General features: G+C 45.3%; 1 protein-coding gene across 5 annotated transcripts in view; it reads left to right on the top strand.

The window, feature by feature from the left end:
• The window catches only part of NUP98 (nucleoporin 98), a 435,464-nt gene that overhangs the window by 210,470 nt on the left and 206,231 nt on the right, over positions 1–18,763 (top strand). For 3 of the 5 annotated variants that reach the window (XM_029601961.1, XM_029601960.1, XM_029601962.1), the window contains exons 8-9: positions 761–924; positions 1,692–1,832. In XM_029601961.1, coding sequence (XP_029457821.1) covers positions 761–924; positions 1,692–1,832 — 305 coding nt within the window. The remainder of the gene's footprint in view (positions 1–760; positions 925–1,691; positions 1,833–18,763) is intronic. The other 2 variants (XM_029601964.1, XM_029601965.1) reach the window with 1 other exon arrangement.

The following is an 18,763-nucleotide window of genomic DNA, read 5'->3' on the forward strand; positions in this document are numbered from 1 at the left end:
CATAAAAAATGTAGGAGATTTGTGAGGCAAGACTTCCCTTGGTTAAGAACATAAGAAATTGCCATACTGGGTCAGACCAGGGGTCCAAGCCCAGCATCCTGTTTCCAAAAGAGGTCAATCCAGGCTACAAGTATCTGGCATGTACCCAAAAACCAAGTCTATTCCATGTTACTGTTGCTAGTAATAGCAGTGGCTATTCTCTGTCAACTTGATTAGTAGCAGGTAATGGACTTCTCCTCCATTACCATGCTAGCTGTGTCCCATTAAACCATGGCTTTTTATGTGTTGTACAATTTTGTTCTCTAGCACAATTTTTTATGATCTTTCTGGCACTGAAGTTAGGATCACTGGTTTTATTCTGTTGTGTTTAATGCTGTAAAAAGATACTTGTACTTCGCCTAGCAAGTTTTGTAATTGTAGGTGAATCATATTTATTTTTAATAAATAAATGATTGTTTGCAATACATTGAACATTGCTTCTCAACTTGTTCATAGTACTCCCTATTAAATCTCTCCTCGATCCTCCCTCCCTAGCAGACCTATCCAAACCATTTTTTTCAGTCAGTCCTCTTTCCCATTCTCTCCATCTTGCTTCTCAAGCTAGTCTAGTATTATCCTAGCCATCATTTTGCTGGCAAGACTCTGGGCATGAGCTAGCCACTCCAGTTTCGGTCCAGCCCCTCCCACACCAGGATTTCTTTTGTGAAGAATATTTAGTTTAAGATTGTAATTTTTTTCTTGCATGTTCTGTCATTTCCAGGCACCAGTGCATTTGGAGCAAATACAGGGGGACTCTTTGGCCAACCATCGCAGCCGACCACCAGCCTATTCAGCAAGCCATTTGGCCAGGTCCCGACCACGCAGAACACAGGCTTTTCCTTCGGCAACACCAACACCATAGGGCAGCCACAGACTAACACCATGGTAAGGGAGCTCTGCTACTGTTAAATACCTGCCATGAAGTGCAGATGTTGGGCTGGTGGTTTCAGAAGCCTCAAAGAATATTAGGCTGGTACAGCTCATGTGGGAGCAGTAAAATCAAAGTAAAGCTATGAAAGATGAGTGCTTCATCATTGCCGAGCAACCCTCTAATTCCATGACAGTCGTGGTTTGTGTGGTGAGTGCTGGCGTACAAACAGTGATGGACACTAGAAGGAGCTGCAAGTGTGAAATCTCCAAGCAGGGGACAGCTGGAAGGATTCCCAGATCCCGTGTAACGGAGCAGTGAAGTCAGGAGTTTCTCTGCTCCTCACGTTGTGGCCCTGGTCTTCTCTTTCCTGAGTCTTTGCTTTATTCCTGTGTCTGTTTTGTTCAGTATTAGGTGTGCAGAAGTCTGCACTGCACAGTACTGCGAGTATCTTCTAGTCCTGGCCAGCTCTGCGAGATGTGGGCTGTTTGATTTGTTTTCAGCTTGCAATAAATATTTATGGTCCTAGGCCACGTCTGGTGGGCAGGAGGCTTGCCTTTTGTTTTTCTTTGAAATCAATGTTTAGTATGGTGTGTGGAAACAGTATAAATGTCCTCTCCCTGTAGTGACACTTGTTCTCATCTGAGGCCCATTATAAACCTCAAGTACCGCAGACTGAGCACAGAGCAGGAGAGGGCAGGGTGTAGCGCATCGCCTTTGGCTGCGGTGCTGTCCCCATTGTAACTATCTGTTTTTACCGTCCTCCTTTCTCTTGGTATTGCAGGGTTTATTTGGGGGGACTCAGCCCACACAGTCAGGGGGCCTTTTTGGAACTGCTACCAACACGAACACTGGTTCTGCATTTGGAGCTGGAACAGGCCTTTTTGGACAACCCAACACAGGATTTGGTGCCGTTGGCAGTTCGGTATGTTTGCATGGCATAACTGCTGTCGATATCACCCCTGGAGAGTGCTGTTTCCAGGATCTTTTTACCCCGGTATCACTTCTCTCTGTGGCAGGGCTCACCAAACCTTTATCCAAAGTGACTCCATTTTAGCCTTTGAAAATTCACATGACTCCAAAAGATGACCAAAACAATTTAGCAGGGGTGCGTTCCCCCTCAATCACTCCATTGTCACCCTTCCCACACTCCGCCTGATCCCATCTTCACCTCCTCATCCTATCCCTTCAGCTCCTCCTGATCCTCTCTCCTACAAGCCCCTTATAACCCCCCCCCTCTTTCAGTACATCCCGCATTCATGTTCTCGCATCACTTAACCCCTCTCACCACCACCTCAACCATTCTCTCGACCCCCAATATCTTACACCTTCCAGTCAATCTACAGCTGATCCATGCCTCAAACTCTTCCTCCAGGCCAGGTCAGTGGCAATATATTTCTTTGGGCCTCAGGCCAAAAGTGGATGACATTTGGTGAGAAAAAGGGCAGGCTGCTGACTGTAGTAAAACTGTTTCTTTGGGGTAGTTTCAGTGGTGGATAAGTTAGTGGCAGTCTCCACCTGGCCATGCATATTCATTCCTTCCCCTCTGCTCATTGCTGGTCCCAAAACAGTGATCAGCAAATGCCAACAGCATTAGTACTGAAAATTTAGCATGGGGCCAGTACAAGATCACAGATCCTGCAGTGGCCCGAGTCCATCCCATCATGCATGGGCAGGGCCACTGCTGGCTCAAAGGCCCCATGCTGTCCATTTGCTATGAGCAAAGATTTGATTTATTTATAAATTTATGGTCCACCCCTATCTAAAAGGCAGGCAGATTACAATCCTACACACACATTAATCAATTAAAATGATAAATTACAAGAAAAAGTAAAATTTTAAACAAAATTACCAAAACATGCCTTAATTGCTCATTACTGACATTAGCAGTTAACTTGTTCATTTAAACATTTGTTCATCTACTCTTTTTATAGAAATATATAACAACCTTAAAATATCCATGTGGATTGCCTCGGATGCTCATTTAATTAAGATTACTTATTGTCCTGCCAAACCAGTTCAGAGACAGATTATGCACTCCTAGCTGCAGATGGAGGAAGAGGGCAAACTGGTTTGCTGATGTCACCCCATATAGGGCTCAGTGCTTACGTTAGCCTCACAGTATTCTCTGCCTCTAGTAGATGGTGGGGTAGCATAGCCATGCTTCTGAAGATTCTTGGACTCCTGGGGTGACAGATCTAGATCTGGACCTCTGCCAGTAGAATTGGCTTTTCTCTGTGGGCAAGCACAGCAAACAGCCACACAAGATGGATAACGTCATCCAGCACCAGGTCAGCTGTTTCTCTCTGAGCTTAGAAAGTTTAACCCTGACTTCTGAGCCTGCACAGGTCTTTCCATACATCCACCCTAACTATTTTTGTGTGCTCAGCAAATGGTTGGAAAATCTTTTCTCTGTGTTAGAGTAGATCTCCTCAGTGTCAAAACAAACTACTTCAGAGAGGAAAGGGAAAAGTTAGTTTAAAAATTTTAAGTGTGTGGACACACGCTGTCTATACTAGACTTTTCCATCGATAAGCAGGCTGAATTAGCCATGCTCTCTGCATGATGTTATCCAGCGTCACGGGGGCAAAGCCATCCCTAAAAATTGTGGAACTTTGCTTTGTGTACCTGCGCAGCTCTTCTCTTTTTTTTTCTCCATTCCTAAGTTATGCTGACACGTGTCTGTTTTTATTCCTTCACAGCAGTGAAACCCCAAAACAGCACTTTTCAGTGCTAGCATATCCCCCAAGACACTGGGATTTAAATATTGCGAATGCAGCCGTCATGGATGGGCATAATTGTTACTTATATCTTTAGGCCTGACCACAACCAGGCCTCCTGCCAGGACTGCAGCTGGATGTCACCACATGCCCAGAGGCAGCGAGCCACAAAAAAACAGTAGGCTAAAGGAAGATGGATCATCGATGATAGGTAGCTACACTCCCTTTCCTCCACCTACCAACGGCTGATCAACACTCTCATCCCTGGGCCTGAAATCCCACCACCCAGATCTGTTAAGGGATTTATCCATAGGCCTGGTGGACACCACCGCTAAAAAGAGCCAGATGAATAAAAGTTCCAGCATGCTTCATTTGAAAGCAGGTGTCTCGCCACTGCCATCAGGCTCTCTTGCAAGTCTGCTGAAAAACAGTAGGCATCGGAACCGTGTCTTAAGGCCGCGTCCCATATGGCACTGGAACTTGTGACGCATGGGAAACATGCAAAGAAGTCATCAATGTGTCCGAAGCATAACATGCCCGATGCAGATTGATGCTAAACGCATCCCCCACATGACGCATACAAAGCTGCAATCTCTCGACGCAGCTGCCATGCACTTCACACAGGACAGGCTTATGGCTGATGCATGGGGCAAAATATCCAAACTGAAGGCTATTCCACCTAAAAGATACCATCAGAACAATTTCTAGAGAAGGAGGAAGGGGAGCATTAACAACCAGCACACCTTCAGTTTTAATACTAGATGATCCAGTGGAGTCCATTTCTTCAGGCCAAGATGACATGAGACTGTCTCCAATTTGAGTGCACTCTACAGCCTCTTTCACAACATCTCAGTTGGGGAAGAGGATCCACTCAGGTCTGTCTTCCGGTGCACTTAAACGACATCTCTCCTCTCCTGCAAGAGCCTTTGCAAAAGAGACGCAAGGTTTCCATTCTGGAACCTCTGTCTTCAAAGCATGTTAGAACTCTGAATTCTTCCATCTTGTTAGCGGCTGTGGCTCCACTGTGGAAATGCAATGGGAAGCTTCCTCCTTGGAGCCCTTCCAGGGATGCAGACATCATTGCATTCGAAGCAAGACACTATATAACCCAGAGCACAGCAGCCTCACACCCAATGGACCAGATTTCAGCTATATTAAAAACTTTCTTCAATACTCTGGCTACCAGTGATCATTCAGAACCTCATTGGCCAGAGACATCTTCTGAAAGATCTCTCCCCGTTTAGAGAATATTCTTTGTCTCCAATAGGGGGAGAGGGAAGCTTGCTATATGCAGGGGCACAACCTGTCCTGCAATTCTCACCAGAACCAGATGATCAACTACAAGTCACCACATTCTTCACTGGGTAGCTCCACAGGAATTCATCAGATCTGGCAGAGAAGCTATCAGAGCCCTCCTCGCCGCCTGAGGATTTAACCTACTTAAAATCTATAGAGAACGTGGGTACTTAGGGTCCTAAAGTTGGAAACATGCAAGATTCTGGACCCCAGATCTGAGCTGCTTGGTATTTTGAAGATTTTAAAGGTACTGGCAGAACCAATAGCTTTACCTTCTCATTCACTGCTAGATCAGTAATGGTTATAAGACCTGGGAGTCCCTCTATTCAAGGTTTCCGGACGAGTCTTCTCGCTATGGGGTGGAACACCTCCTGCATGCCTCAGTAGTTGTAGAGTCGGCAATGAGGAAATCACAGAAATGAAGGCTCCATTCCAACACACCCCTAGGCACGGATAACATAATCCTTGATGACTTTGGCCACAAGGTTTTTCAGAGTTCCATGCTTAACTCGAGGATTCAACATCAATTTTATATAACCCAGTACCTCGATGAGGCTTCAGAACCTGAAACCTTTCGTAAAGAAGGACACGGGTGAACAAGTAACAGTCTCTGATTTGTAAGAAGGGCTAAGGCATCTGCTTTGGACTGTCTACGATATCTTGGCATGTATGTCCACAGTATCCATTGCTGCTTGTAGGATGGCTTGATTATGATCTAGCACGTTTAGGGAAGATGTCCACAAGAAGCTAGCAGACTTGCCTTGCAAGGTGGACAATCTATTCTGTTTCTCAAATAAAAGAACAGAATGTAGTGGTACTGTCGCTCACTTCACCCTGGTAAAAGCAGAGTACAACCAAGAGATATTACTCTCAATACAAAAAATCCTACTTTGGAAGGAGGCCCTACTGGTAATGCCAGCCTTGTAGGTATACCAACTGCCAAGATCACAAACCAAAAAATCTCAGCAAGAAATCGCTAGAGAAATCAACACGGTCAAAAGTAGCAGCAGGTATTGACGTACTTTTACCAGGCCTGGTCGACCATCACTTCAGACCAATAGGTTCTGAGTATCATCTTTCAGGGATACAAGCTAGATTTCAAATAACTCCCACCTATGCCACATCTAGCAGCACCAACATAGGATCCTGCACAAATTCCTTTGAAGCAGGAAGTGAAGGCTGTACTCTGAGTGATTCGCATTCTGCCCGAATCGCAGCTCAACAGAGGCTACTATTCCCAATACTTCCTCATTCTGAAAAAGACTGGGGGTTTTCGTCCAATACTGGACCCACAATCTCTCAACAAATCTATAAACAAGAACAAATTCAAGATGACCGTGTCTTTCTACCATTCATAAAACCCAGCGATTGGATATGTTTCTTGGACCTGAAGGATTCATATCCTCGCATACCTATCCACAAGTTGTATTGGCACTATCTATTCTTCCAAGTGGATTCTCGTCATTACCTGTAAAAAGTTCTTCCGTTTTGACTTTCCTTTGCCCTGAGAGTTTTCACAAAATGCCTTGCAGTGGCTATGGCTCATTTATGAAAGAAGGGGATTAGGATTTTCCCATATCTGGACGACTGGCTCATTGTTGCCCTGAGCGCAAGCGATCTTTGGACATCTAGCCACCATGGGGTTTCTCATAAATTAGGAAAAGTCCAATTTCATTCCATCTCAGGTCCTCCAATTCATCGGAGCAAAGATCCATACACCTCTTTGCAGAGCATTCCTGCCCGACAACAGAGCTCAGGTAGTACGCTCACTTTGCCTCCACCTACAGCAACAAACACATGCAACAATATGTTGAATTCTTGTTCTGAGTTGTGGTGGTAATGCCTGTAATCCCTCATACCAGCCTGCACATGCAGCGATTGTAATGGGGGTTAAAGGCTCATTAGATGCAATACAGACAACCAATGTCAAAGAGCACGGATTACTGCCTCCATGAAAAGAGATCTTGGTGCCTGACTCCGTCAGTCATGAAAAAAGGGACCCCCTTTTGGATTCCACTTCATCATCAGTTAATACACTCAATGGATGTTTCATTGCAGGGATGGGGAGTCCACTTCAGTTCAAAACCAGAGCTTATGGTCTCCGGAAAAAAGCAATTTCTAGATCAGACTCTGAGTTGAGAGAGATAAAGAATGCAATTCCTACATTTGTGCCAAAACTTCAAGGGATATATGTGACACATACAGACAGTCAAGTAGCCATGGGTTCCAGGACCCTCTGTAAGGAAGCTGTACAGATTTTGGAGTGGGCAGAAATGCATTTGATCGCCCTGCAGGTGATCTACCTGCCATGTGTAGCGAATATGGAAGCAGACACTCAGCAGGAATTTTTGTACTCGCAAATGGTCATTAGACCAGACAGCAGATGATTTCTTCAGTCACTGGGGACTTCTGTGTATTGACCTATTTGCAATAGAACAAAGCACAAAACTGGACTGATTCTGCTCTATTCACCCCAGCCATTGAAGGGTATATTAGGATGCGTTCCTGATCCCTTGGTTGAGTAGCTTTTTCTACGCATCCCCGCCAATTCCTCTATCTACCAATCTAAAAATGTATCCAAGACAAAAACATGATTATCGTTATGCTGGCATGGCAGAGACAACCTTGGTATACCTATCTAGTACAACTTTCCAGTCATCTACCAGTACGCCAGGGGACAGTGCATTTCTATTAACCCAGGAAGGGGGAACACTTCTCCACCTGATGCATTTCTTCCTTCAGTTGATGACATGGAGATTGAACGGATTGTTCTAGAGCATTTGCAGCTGCTGACATACATTCAAAACATTCTACTGTGTGTGAGAGCCTTCAACTAGAAGAAATTATGCCTTCAAATGGAAAAAGATACTCAGAATGGTGGTGTGCAAATAAAATCAATCCGTTCACTTGCATGCCACAGAACTTGCTGGAATACCTTCATACTCAGTATCAAGATTAGCAACCGCATCCACACTGTTTCATCTAAGTGCGATAGCTTATCCACAAAGGATGGGCCTTCCATTTTTACTCATCCTCTGGTATCTTGCTTTATGAAAGGCCTTCTCAGACTTCGCCCTCCAATCCAAAAACCTCCGGATCCTTGGGACATAAGTGTGCTCTAGACTTGTGTATCCAGTTTGAACCTCCGGAATCAACATTTTTAAAATGCTTAACTTGAAAGGTTGTTTTTCTCATTGCAATAACTTCAGCAAGATGAGTAATCGAGCTTCAAGCACTGGTATTCTATTCCCTATACTTACAATTTTGCCATGACAAGGTCTTACTCCAGACCCATTCATCTTTATTACCAAAAGTGCTCTTGGCTTTTCATTTGAATCAAACATCTCTGCCCATGTTTGTTTGTTTTTTGTTTTTTTTAAAACCACACTGACAGAGGACATTGCGTACTTAAGATTGCAAGCAAGCTTTAGCCTATTACAAGAAAAGGACTCAGTCCATCAGACAAACAGCCTATTTATTCGTCTTTTAATCCAAATGCCCCTGGTGGTGTGGTGGCAAAGAGGACATTGTCAAATTGGACACCTTAGTGTATTCAAGTTTGCTATACTGCACATTCTGCTCAACTGAAAGGTTGCATCAGAGTTCCATCAGGTGAGAGCAAGGGCTACCAGCGCACTTTTACAATATTCCAATTCAGGAAATTTGTAAAGCAGCCAACTGGTCATCGATTCATACGTTCACATCCCACTATTGTCTCGATCAACAGTCTGCTTCAGACAACTTGGTGGGAGCAACAGTCTTAAAACACACAACAAAATCTTGAAGCTGTCCATAAAGAGGATGCGGTGCAAATAAATAAATCTCCAGATGAGAAGATTGGACAAAGAAAATGCATTTCACATAATCAAGGCAACCCTGAGCTTGGGACTCCCAGAGCGTATGGCTAATTCTGCCTGCTTATCAATTGAAAAAAAGCAAGTTTGCTTACCACAAACGATGTTTTCCGTAGATAGCAGGATGGTTTAGCCTTGCAATACAGCCCTCCTTCCTGGACAGCTACCTACATTTCTACAGAAAGCTTTATCACCAACTGAGGAGACCTGCAGGGAACGTGTGGGAAGAGCTGCACATGCACATATAGCAAAGCTCCAAAATTCTTGGAGAGATGGCTCTGCCCCCATGTCAGATGACATCACCCAGAGAGCATGGTTAAATTATCGTGCTATGTAAAGAAAACGCGGTTTACGGAAAGCAAACTTTTACATTCCCTTTGCCTAAAATGCCTTTGGCCAAAATATAATATGTTTACTGTGGCCCCTGTGGACATATGTCCCAGAGAGCTCTAGCTTACAGGGAGCTCTGACTTAAATATGAGCATCCAGTCCCATTGGATTGGAGCAAAACATGCCACTTTCAAACAGCCTCTCCAGATCGTGAAAGATCATAGGTGTCAAGTCGACATTGTTAGACATAGCACACCCAAAACATTAGAGCTGTGACTCTCACCTATGGGGCTAGTTGCTGGAGCCAGTAAAGATCGGCGCCAGAGCACACTGCTGAACTATTGGTGCCAAGGCAGGGGAACCGAGAATAGCAGCTCTGGGAAAAACACAGCACAGAGCCCTGAGATTCATTGGCACTGAAGAAACCCAGCACAGAGTTGTTTCACCTGCACAGATCGCTCTGTTCCTAAACCTTGGCACAAACATTCTAGAACGCCACAAGATAGCGTTTCAGTTCAGAGCTTTGAAATAGTTAAGTGTACAAGGAAAAGAAAACACAAAAGCATCAAAACATTTAAATCCAGGCTTGCTACCACAACAGCCAGTGCAAGAATAGCATACGTTTGTGCAAAAATTATGGGCAGACGGACTTGAAGCAAATGCCTACAACCGTACTAGAAAAGTTAAGAGGGTTCACATTATTTTTTATTATGCTCATTAGAAGACAAACATGACTTAGACAGCCAAGAAGCAAAAACAGAAGAAACTGTGCAGACCATTTCTGTTGACTCATGGAGTTCAAGTGACTCCATATCATAGACTCTGATATCCCATTGGACTTGCCACCCAAACAACCTAGGAAGATTTGATGTACCTGAACTTCCTATGAAATATCCATGTCAATACCATTCAGTTTAAAGTGGACATCATCTTCAGAGGGATGTTCTTGTTAGTCTGGTGTAGTAAAAATGACAGGAGGCAGGTGGCACCTTACAGACCAGTTTATTGAGGCATGAGCTTTCAGAGATAGTCCAGTTTAGAGGAAGGTACTGAAGAAACTAGAGACTAACAAGGAGTCCTAAATTTCATCTAGTCACCAAAGTGGTACAAAGCAAAGCACTACCAGTGCATGACTGAAGGTTGATCAAAAATCAGGAAGATGCCTCTCTCAGGGCTACCAGTGACAAAAAAACAGATGGCAAATATAGGATCTAAAAATGCTTGGGGGCATGAAAAAGTTCAAACCCTGCATGAATCTACTGTTGTGGCATCCGTGAAGAGGAAAACTAAGAAAATGAAATCCTAATTCAGTTTGTCTCTGGGGAAAGACCCAAGGCTCGTTGACACAATTGGAAAGAATATATCAGGGGCTGCCTTGCAAGCAAGAATAGGGGCATACCCGATCCAAATGATCCAGTATCTGTACAATAACCTTGAAAAGCCACACAAATTATCAAAAGAATTGCCAGAGGAACAGCAACCCTTCAGTGAAATCAAGGCAGACACAAAGGACTGCGCTAAACATATTCTTTCAGTACTGCTACAAAAGTGTCTGCAACAGCTATTGTAGCAAGAAGACAGAGCAGCCATTCCAATGTTAGATATCAAAATTACTCCAATACTGAGATCACCTCACGGCTTAGACAAATTCCATCAGCATTCATGTAAGCGCAGTAGCAGCTGATCGTATCCCCGTTGATGGTAAGCCAATTTCACAGTAATTAATAGTGGCAAGATTCATAAAGTCTTTACAGTGTAAATGCTCCACTAAGACCACCACAGTGGGTCTTAAATAGTTTTGATAGAGCTGTTAAAGCCCCCATATGGAACCAATGGCTAATGCAGACATGCAATTTGTGACGTGGAAAATGTTATTTCCAATAGAATAAAATCGACCAGAAGAGTGAGCTACAAGCACTAATAACCTAGTCTTCCTACACATGGATATTTCAGAAGAAAATACTCTGATATCTTGCTTTCAAGTGGTATATCAATTCCACCTGAATCTAGAAATAATACTTTTGACTTTCTTTCCAAAACTGCATACCGCACTGCAGATTATTCTATGGAGATTGAGCATGAACATTCAGAGCATTAATTCAACTATTCATATCCTATGATGCAACTGAAAAAGGGGCAGCTATCAAAGCAAATGTCAAAATGGCTCATTCAGTGTATTTCTTACTGCTATAGAATCCTAGGTATGAATTCACCACAGCCAATGAAAACACATAAAATATAAGCTACGGCCGTGACTGGAACATATCAACTCCACAACAATTCAGGATATCTGTAGAACTGTCACATGGAAACAATACATACTTTTACACAACATTACTGTCTGGATAGATTCACACAGACAGTATATTTGATCAAGCAGTGCTTAAAAACATTTTAAATGAATCAAACCAGCTTCCTACAACATACATTATGGGTTGCAAAATAAAAATCGAAGATGAACTATTTCAAAGCAACCCTCAGCTGAGAGTCCTTCTTGTGTGGCTGTTAACAAACAGCCATATAATCCCTCCCTCCTCCCCAGGAAGATGGATTAGCTGGGGAAAAGCCCGAGGGAGGATTCCATGTGGGAAGACCCGCACATGGGTCAGAAGGCAGGGTTAAAGTTTCTGGGCTGTAAGAGAGAAACAATCCAGCGCCATCAGATCATGTCGTCCATCTTGTGTGGCTGTTCTGCTGTCCACGGAAAACTGTTACTAGTAAGCAATTTTTCTATATCAGGGGGCTTCCAGTCCAGAGGGCTATATCCTCTGGACTGGAAAGTTTTTTGCTTTTCACCGCTTCCCTCCTTTCCTCTTATTTCTCCCTACCCTCCTCTAGCTGCTGACAGCTTTGAAAGTGCAGCTTTCGTATAAAGTTTAAAAACAGAAAAAAGACAAACTCTGGTGCAGCCAGCTGAAGTGGTAGATGTGGCTGGTTTAGATCCTGGAACCAGCAGTGAGTACTGGCAAGGGTGCGGGGATCCATATCTACAGCAGAGGGTAGGAAGCATGCTGGAGTTTTTGGAGCTTGTCAAGTTAATGCAGGCATCAGCAGCCATTGCTTCAAATGTTCTGAGGAGGGAGAGGGAACCAGAACCCAGATGTGGCTGGGGCTGCTTAAGGAAAAGTTCCCACCAGTGTATTTTCAACTGTTTGGAATGGCAGCCGGGCGGAGAGCTTTGAGATGGGTCTTTCAGAGGATTTCTGCAGGATCTGCAGTTCTCCTTCCGCCTCTTCTTTTTTCCTGGCAGAATTTGTTCTGTTGCATCAGGCCTTCCCTGCTAAAGTAGAGTGCTGGTGTGGGTGCTTCTTCTCCTGTTAGTACTTCCCAGGGGTATGGGAACCCAGCACTGGTGAGGAAAAGTTCTCTTGCTTGGGGGCTTCTTTAGTGTTCCTGAAGGAAGGACATCAAGGTGATTTCTGAGGGAGAGTAGCAAATCACCTGGACCGGATGGTATGCATCTTAGGGTACTGAAGGAACTCAAAAATGAAATTTCTGGTTAGTTAAAATTTGTAACCTATCATTAAAATCATCCATTGTACCTGAAGACTGGAGGGTGGCCAATGTAACCCCAATATTTAAAAAGGGCTCCAAGGGTGATCCGGGAAACTATAGACCAGTGAGCTTGATTTCAGTTCCGGGAAAAATAGTGGAAACTATTCTCAAGACCAAAATCGCAGAGCATATAGAAAGACATGGTTTAATGGAACACAGTCACATAGAAACATAGAAATGACTGCAGAAGAAGAAGACTGCAGAAGAAGAATGGGCCCATCCAGTCTGCCCAGCAAGCTACGCACTTTATCCATTTTTTTTTATTTCCCTTTTTCTCTCTCCCACCTGTTACTATTGGCTTCCAGTACCCTCCATGGATTTACCCAAGGAAAGTCTTGCCTAACACATCTGCTTCATTTTTTTGAAGGGGTTAATAAACGTGGATGAAGGAGAACTGGTAGATGTAATGTATTTGGATTTTCAGAAGGCGTTTGACAAAGTCCCTCATGAGAGACTTCTAGGAAAACTAAAAAGTCATGGGATAGGAGGCGATGTCCTTTTGTGGATTGCAAACTGGTTAAAAGAGAGGAAACAGAGAAGGATTAAATGGTCAATTTTCTCAGTGGAAAAGGGTAAACAGTGCAGTCCCTGAGGGATCTGTACTTGGACTGGTGCTTTTCAATATATTTATAAATGATCTGGAAAGGAATATGACGAGTCAGGTTATCAACTTTGTGGATGATACAAAATTATTCAGAGTAGTTAAATCACAAGCGGATTGTGATACATTGCAGGAGGACCTTGCGAGACTGGAAGATTGGGCATCCAAATGGCAGATGAAATTTAAAGTGGACAAGTGCAAGGTGATGCATATAGGGAAAAATAACCTTTGCTGAAGTTACACGATGTTAGGTTCCATATTAGGAACTACCACCCAGGAAAAAGATCTAGGTATCATAGTGAATAATACTTTAAAATCGTCGGCTCAGTGTGCTGCGGCAGTCAAAAAAGCAAACAGAAGGTTAGGAATTATTAGGAAGGGAATGGTAAATAAAACGGAAAATGTCATAATGCCTCTGTATCGCTCCATGGTGAGACCGCACCTTGAATACTGTGTACAATTCTGGTCGCCGCATCTCAAAAAAATTCTTATGTTCTTATGAGAGTCTAGAGGAGGGATCTTGAAGTGATCCTAAGTGAGGAGTTGCCTTCTCTGATCCTTACTGCTCTGGCAGCCTTAGCATTTCTGAGGGGAAAGCAGAAGGGAACAAGGTTGTGGGAGGTCCTATTATGGCAGGCATAAAAGCCCAAGTGTGTTCCCTGTACTTGCCCCAGTCTATCAAAGATCTGAGAGCAATAGAGTAACATTCTCCTGAGATTGAAGGTCTGCAGGTGGAAGAGAAGCTAAAGGTGCCCTGGGTGGATCTGCTGGTGTGTGTGAACACTAGGGAAAACCACTATCCTAGTAGTGTGGGTATGGCTGTAAAGGATCTCCAGCACCAGAAGATTGAATCTCTTCTCAATCCTTTGAGATCGCTGGTCTAGCTTTGCAGGAAGCTGTCTGCAGTGACTAGAGCATGTCAACAATGGACTCAAGCTTCAGGAAGCTGCTACAGACCTGGAGTAGATGGCCTACCTTGAAGTGGTAGGCCATCTACTCCAGGTCTGTAGATGGCTGGTCTGACCCAGCATTCTTGCCATGCTGGGTCAGACCAAGGGTCCATCAAGCCCACTATCTTGTTTCCAACAGAGGCCAAACCAGGCCACAAGTACCTGGCAGCATCCAGAGGGGTAGAGATCTCGTGCTGCTTATCGCAGGGATAAGCAGTGGATTTCTGCAACTTCACTTTAATAGTTTATTGGCTTTCCTTCAGAAACTTGTCCAAATCTTTTTTTTTTTTTAAGCACAACTACACGAACAGCTTACATCACATGATTTAGCAGTAAATTCCAGAGCTTAATTATGTGCTGAGTAAAAAAAAAAAAACCAAACCAATTTTTATTAATTTTAAGTGTACCACATACTATAACCTCATTTTGTGTCCTTGAGTCTTTGTACTTTTTGAAAGAGTAAACAGATTAACATTCACATGTTCCATTCCATTCATTATTTTGTAAATCTCTATCATATCTCCCCTTAGCTGTCTCTTCTCCAAGCTGAACAATCCCAACCTCTTTAGCCTTTCTTGTTCCTTTTCTAATTGCTATATTTTTTTGAGATGTGGTGACCAGTATTGCACGCAGTACTCAAGATGAGGTCGCACCATGGAATGATAGACATGATATTCTGTTTTATTCTCCATTCCTTTCCTAATAATTCCTAGCATTCTGTTTGCTTTTTTGGCTGCTGCTGCTGCACACTGAGCAGAAGATTTCAACTTATCAACAATGATGCCTCGATCCTTTTCCTGAATGGTGACTCCTAATGTGGAACCTTGCATTGTGTAGCTATAATTTGGGTTACTCTTCCCTAAGTGCATCACTTTGCAGTTGTTCACATTCAATTTCATTCCCTGTATGTACCCGGATCAACCCAGACTGCTGAGTTATGCCTCCCTTCCAGCAGATGGAGACAGAGAAAAACTTGAGACACCCCTGTAAGTAAGATGTGCCACCTGCAGCCCCTTCTGTATTTCTCTGTCTCCAGCAGATGAAGGTGGTGGAAACTGCAGTCCTGGCTAATTAACTCTACAAGAAAAAAAAGAGTTGCAGTGACAGGAGTCCTTTAAATTTGCTTGGCTGAAACAAAGTTTAAAAAAAAAAAAAAAAGCCGGGCCTCCCGAGGAGCAGAATCATTTCTCCTCTGTGGTAGGCCAGCCATGTGCCTTGCCCTTCACTCCAGTGTACCAGGAGCAGCAGCCGGTGAGAGACTGGGGGGGTGGATTTACTGGTGAGCCAGTCCCTCCCCACCTGACCCAGAGACAACTGCGGGTTGTGCTCTAGTGAGGCCAATGCGAATTAAAAAAAAAAAAAATAGAATCGGAACGTGGTTTTTTTTTTTTTTTTTTTTTTTTTTTGCAGCTGTGCTGTTCTTATTCGGCCTCCCGGGGTTTATTTTCACAGCCTCCCCTCCTTGTTCAGCTCGGCAATGCCGTGTGCTTTGTCCTGCAAATCCTGTGGGGAGCCGGCAGCACGGCTCTTTAGAGAGAGCCTCTGCTCCTGGTGTCTTCCCGGGGGGCGAGGGCCCATCAGCAGGGGCAGCTGGTGGCAGGGGGAGGCAGGCACATTGGTCCCATGGTATGGTGCCCCGATGCTGCCTCGTTGTACTCAGCTTGCCCCACTCCCATGGAACGCGGGAACGGTGGTCATTTTAGGAGCCTTAGATGCTGATGCAGATAGCTCAGCAGGGGGAAGTGATCTCCCTCCTCAGTTATTTCTGCAGTATTTTTGGCCCAGGTCTCCCCATTATTTCCTGCTTCCCATGCTCCTTTGGGTATCCCCCGTCGGGAAAATTTAAAGGACCGGCATCCTTTTTCAGCTGATTTTATTTTACTATTGCATAAGGCTTATTTAGCTAGCCTTATGCCCATGTGAGATCCTGAGCCCCCTCCGGGGTGGCCTGGGGATGGGTCTCCTCCCATGCAGTTTTCTAGGCCGGATCTTCCTGGGGTCTCCCAAATTAGGGTGGTACGGGAAGGGTCTGGTTCCAGGAACCAGGGGGTGGTGCCGCTGGCGGATCCACTTCAAGCGGACACGAATGAGGTTTCAGAGCATGTGGCCCTGGTGGAAGGGGATGATCCTCGGGTCCTTAGGCTCTTTCGTAGATATGAGTTGGAGCCGATGATTCCACATGTCCTAGTAGAGTTGAGCATACTGGCTGGTCAGACGCCGACGCCTCAGGATCAGGACACAGTGGGTCTGGTGCTATCTGGTCTTCGTCCCCCGGCTAGGACTTTCCTTTTCATCCTATGTTACTCCAGCTGATGTTTCGGGAGTGGGATACTCTGGAAGGTAGCTTCTGCGTAGGCAGAGCTATGGAAAAATTGTACCCACTGCCAGATGACTCTCTTGACCTCCTTAAGGTTCTCAAGGTTGATGCGGTCGTATCCACAGTCATCAAGTGTACGACTATTCCTGTGGTTGGGGCGGCTGCCCTTAAGGACCCTCAGGCTCGTAAGCTGGAGGTGCTTCTCAAGCGTGTCTGCTCTGGGGGTTCCAGCAGTAGTTTAATGCAGCGTGCGAGTCTCCGGTGGATACAACTCCTGAGTGCCAGAGAGCTCTCCCCGGAGGAGTCTGAGCAGGCTGATCATTTGGGGTGGATGCTTTGTATGATCTCCTTCGTATGTCTTCACGTACTATTGCTTCTGCGGTGTCAGCCCGCAGGCTTTTATGGCTCTGTAATTGGTCGGCTGTTTCCTCCAAATCGCAGCTGGGTCCTTTTCCGTTTCGGGGGAAATTACTTTTTGGAGATGATTTGGAGCAGCTCATTAAGTCCTTGGGGGAAAATAAAGTGTACAAGCTCCCGGAGGATAGGCCAAAAGCTTCCAGAGGTTTCAGCCCTTCCTGGTCGTGATTTTGGGGGCAGCGCCATTTTCGCCAGTTTAAGCCAACTCCATTTGGCCAAAGACAGTTGTCCGGCAGGTCGCAGACTGGTCTCATTCCTTTCGTGGCCGTTGACCCACCTGAGAGTGCCACATGGGCGATGGGAGTCAAGTCCTCCCAATGAAATAGCGCCGGCCCACTCCCCTGTTCCGGTTGTTGGGGGGCAGCTGTCCCTGTTTTACGATTGGGTTCTAAACATTATAGAACACAGCTACGCCTTAGATTTTGCTCGTCCCTTACGCGATCTATTTCTGGTGTCACTCTGTGGGTCTCTGGAGAAAAGGCAACCAGATGTGTCTCATGCTTTGCCGGTTGTTGGACCTCGGGGCAGTCGTTCCAGTTCCTCTGAACGAACTTCGAATTGGCAGGTATTCAATTTATTTTCTGGTTCCGAAGAAGGAATGGTCCTTCCGTCCGATTTTAGATCTGAAGAAGTTCAACAGAGCTCCGAGTGACCCGTTTTCGTATGGAGACGCTACATTCCATAATCACCTGTCAGAGCAGGGGAGTTCTTAGCATACCTCGATTTAATGGAAGCGTATCTACACATTGCAATTCGGAAGGACCATCAGTGGTATCTCCGGTTTATGGTCCTTGGCAAGAATCCCAGTTTCAGGCATTTCCCTTTGGGCTTGAGACCGCTCTGCGCACATTTACCAAGGTGATGGTGGTTGTGGCGGCGGCGCTCCGACTGGCTCACACTTCATGCTCTGGGTTGGATCATCAATGCAGACAAGAGCCAGTTGTCCCCCCGCCCAGGTCTTGGATTTTTTGGGGGCGAGATTCGATACTCGGATTGGGAAAGGTCTTCCTGATGCAGGATTGGATAGACAAACTTATGTTGCAAGTTCAGCATCTCTTGTCCCTGCCAGTTCCCAGGGCGTGGTACTATTTACAGGTTCTCGGTTCTATGGCATCTACTCTGGAGTTGGTCCCGTGGGCTTTCGCTCATATGAGGCCATTGCAAAGGGCTTTGTTCTCATGTTGGAAGCCTAGCTTGGTGGCTGACCCATGAACACTTGTCCCGGGGGATGGATCTGGAGGTCCCTCAGTGGACTATTGTGATGACGGATGCCAGTCTTTCCGGCTGGGAGGCAGTTTGCCAATCTCAGGCAGCCCAAGGCCAATGGACGCAGCAGGAAGTACAATGGTCCATCAGTCGTCTCGAGACCAGGGCACTCCGCTTGGCCCTGCAGAAGTTCTTGCCTCGGGTTCATCGTTGTTCGGCGAGAGTGCTCGCAGACAACGTAATAGTAGCATAAATGAACCGGCAGGGAGTCACAAAGAGCCGCCCCGTAGAGGCGGATGAGATCATGGCCTCGGCAGAAACTCATCTGCTCAGGATAGCGGCTTCACACATTACCGCAGTAGACAATGTACAGGCGGATTTTCTGAGCCGTCAGAGATTGGATCCCGGAGAATGGGAGCTTTCCGAGGTGTTCGCATTGATATCTCATCGCTGGGGGATTCCCCGTTTGGATCTACTAGCGACTCGAGGGAATACCATGGCGCCACACTTCTTCAGTCGCAGAAGAGAGCACGGAGCGGAAGGGGTGGACGCTCTTGTCATCCCATGGCCTCGTGACATTCTGCTCCTTGGCCTCTGGTAGGCAAGGTCT

The sequence above is a fragment of the Rhinatrema bivittatum genome, chromosome 5 (assembly GCF_901001135.1).
Source record: "Rhinatrema bivittatum chromosome 5, aRhiBiv1.1, whole genome shotgun sequence".
NCBI lineage: Eukaryota > Metazoa > Chordata > Amphibia > Gymnophiona > Rhinatrematidae > Rhinatrema > Rhinatrema bivittatum.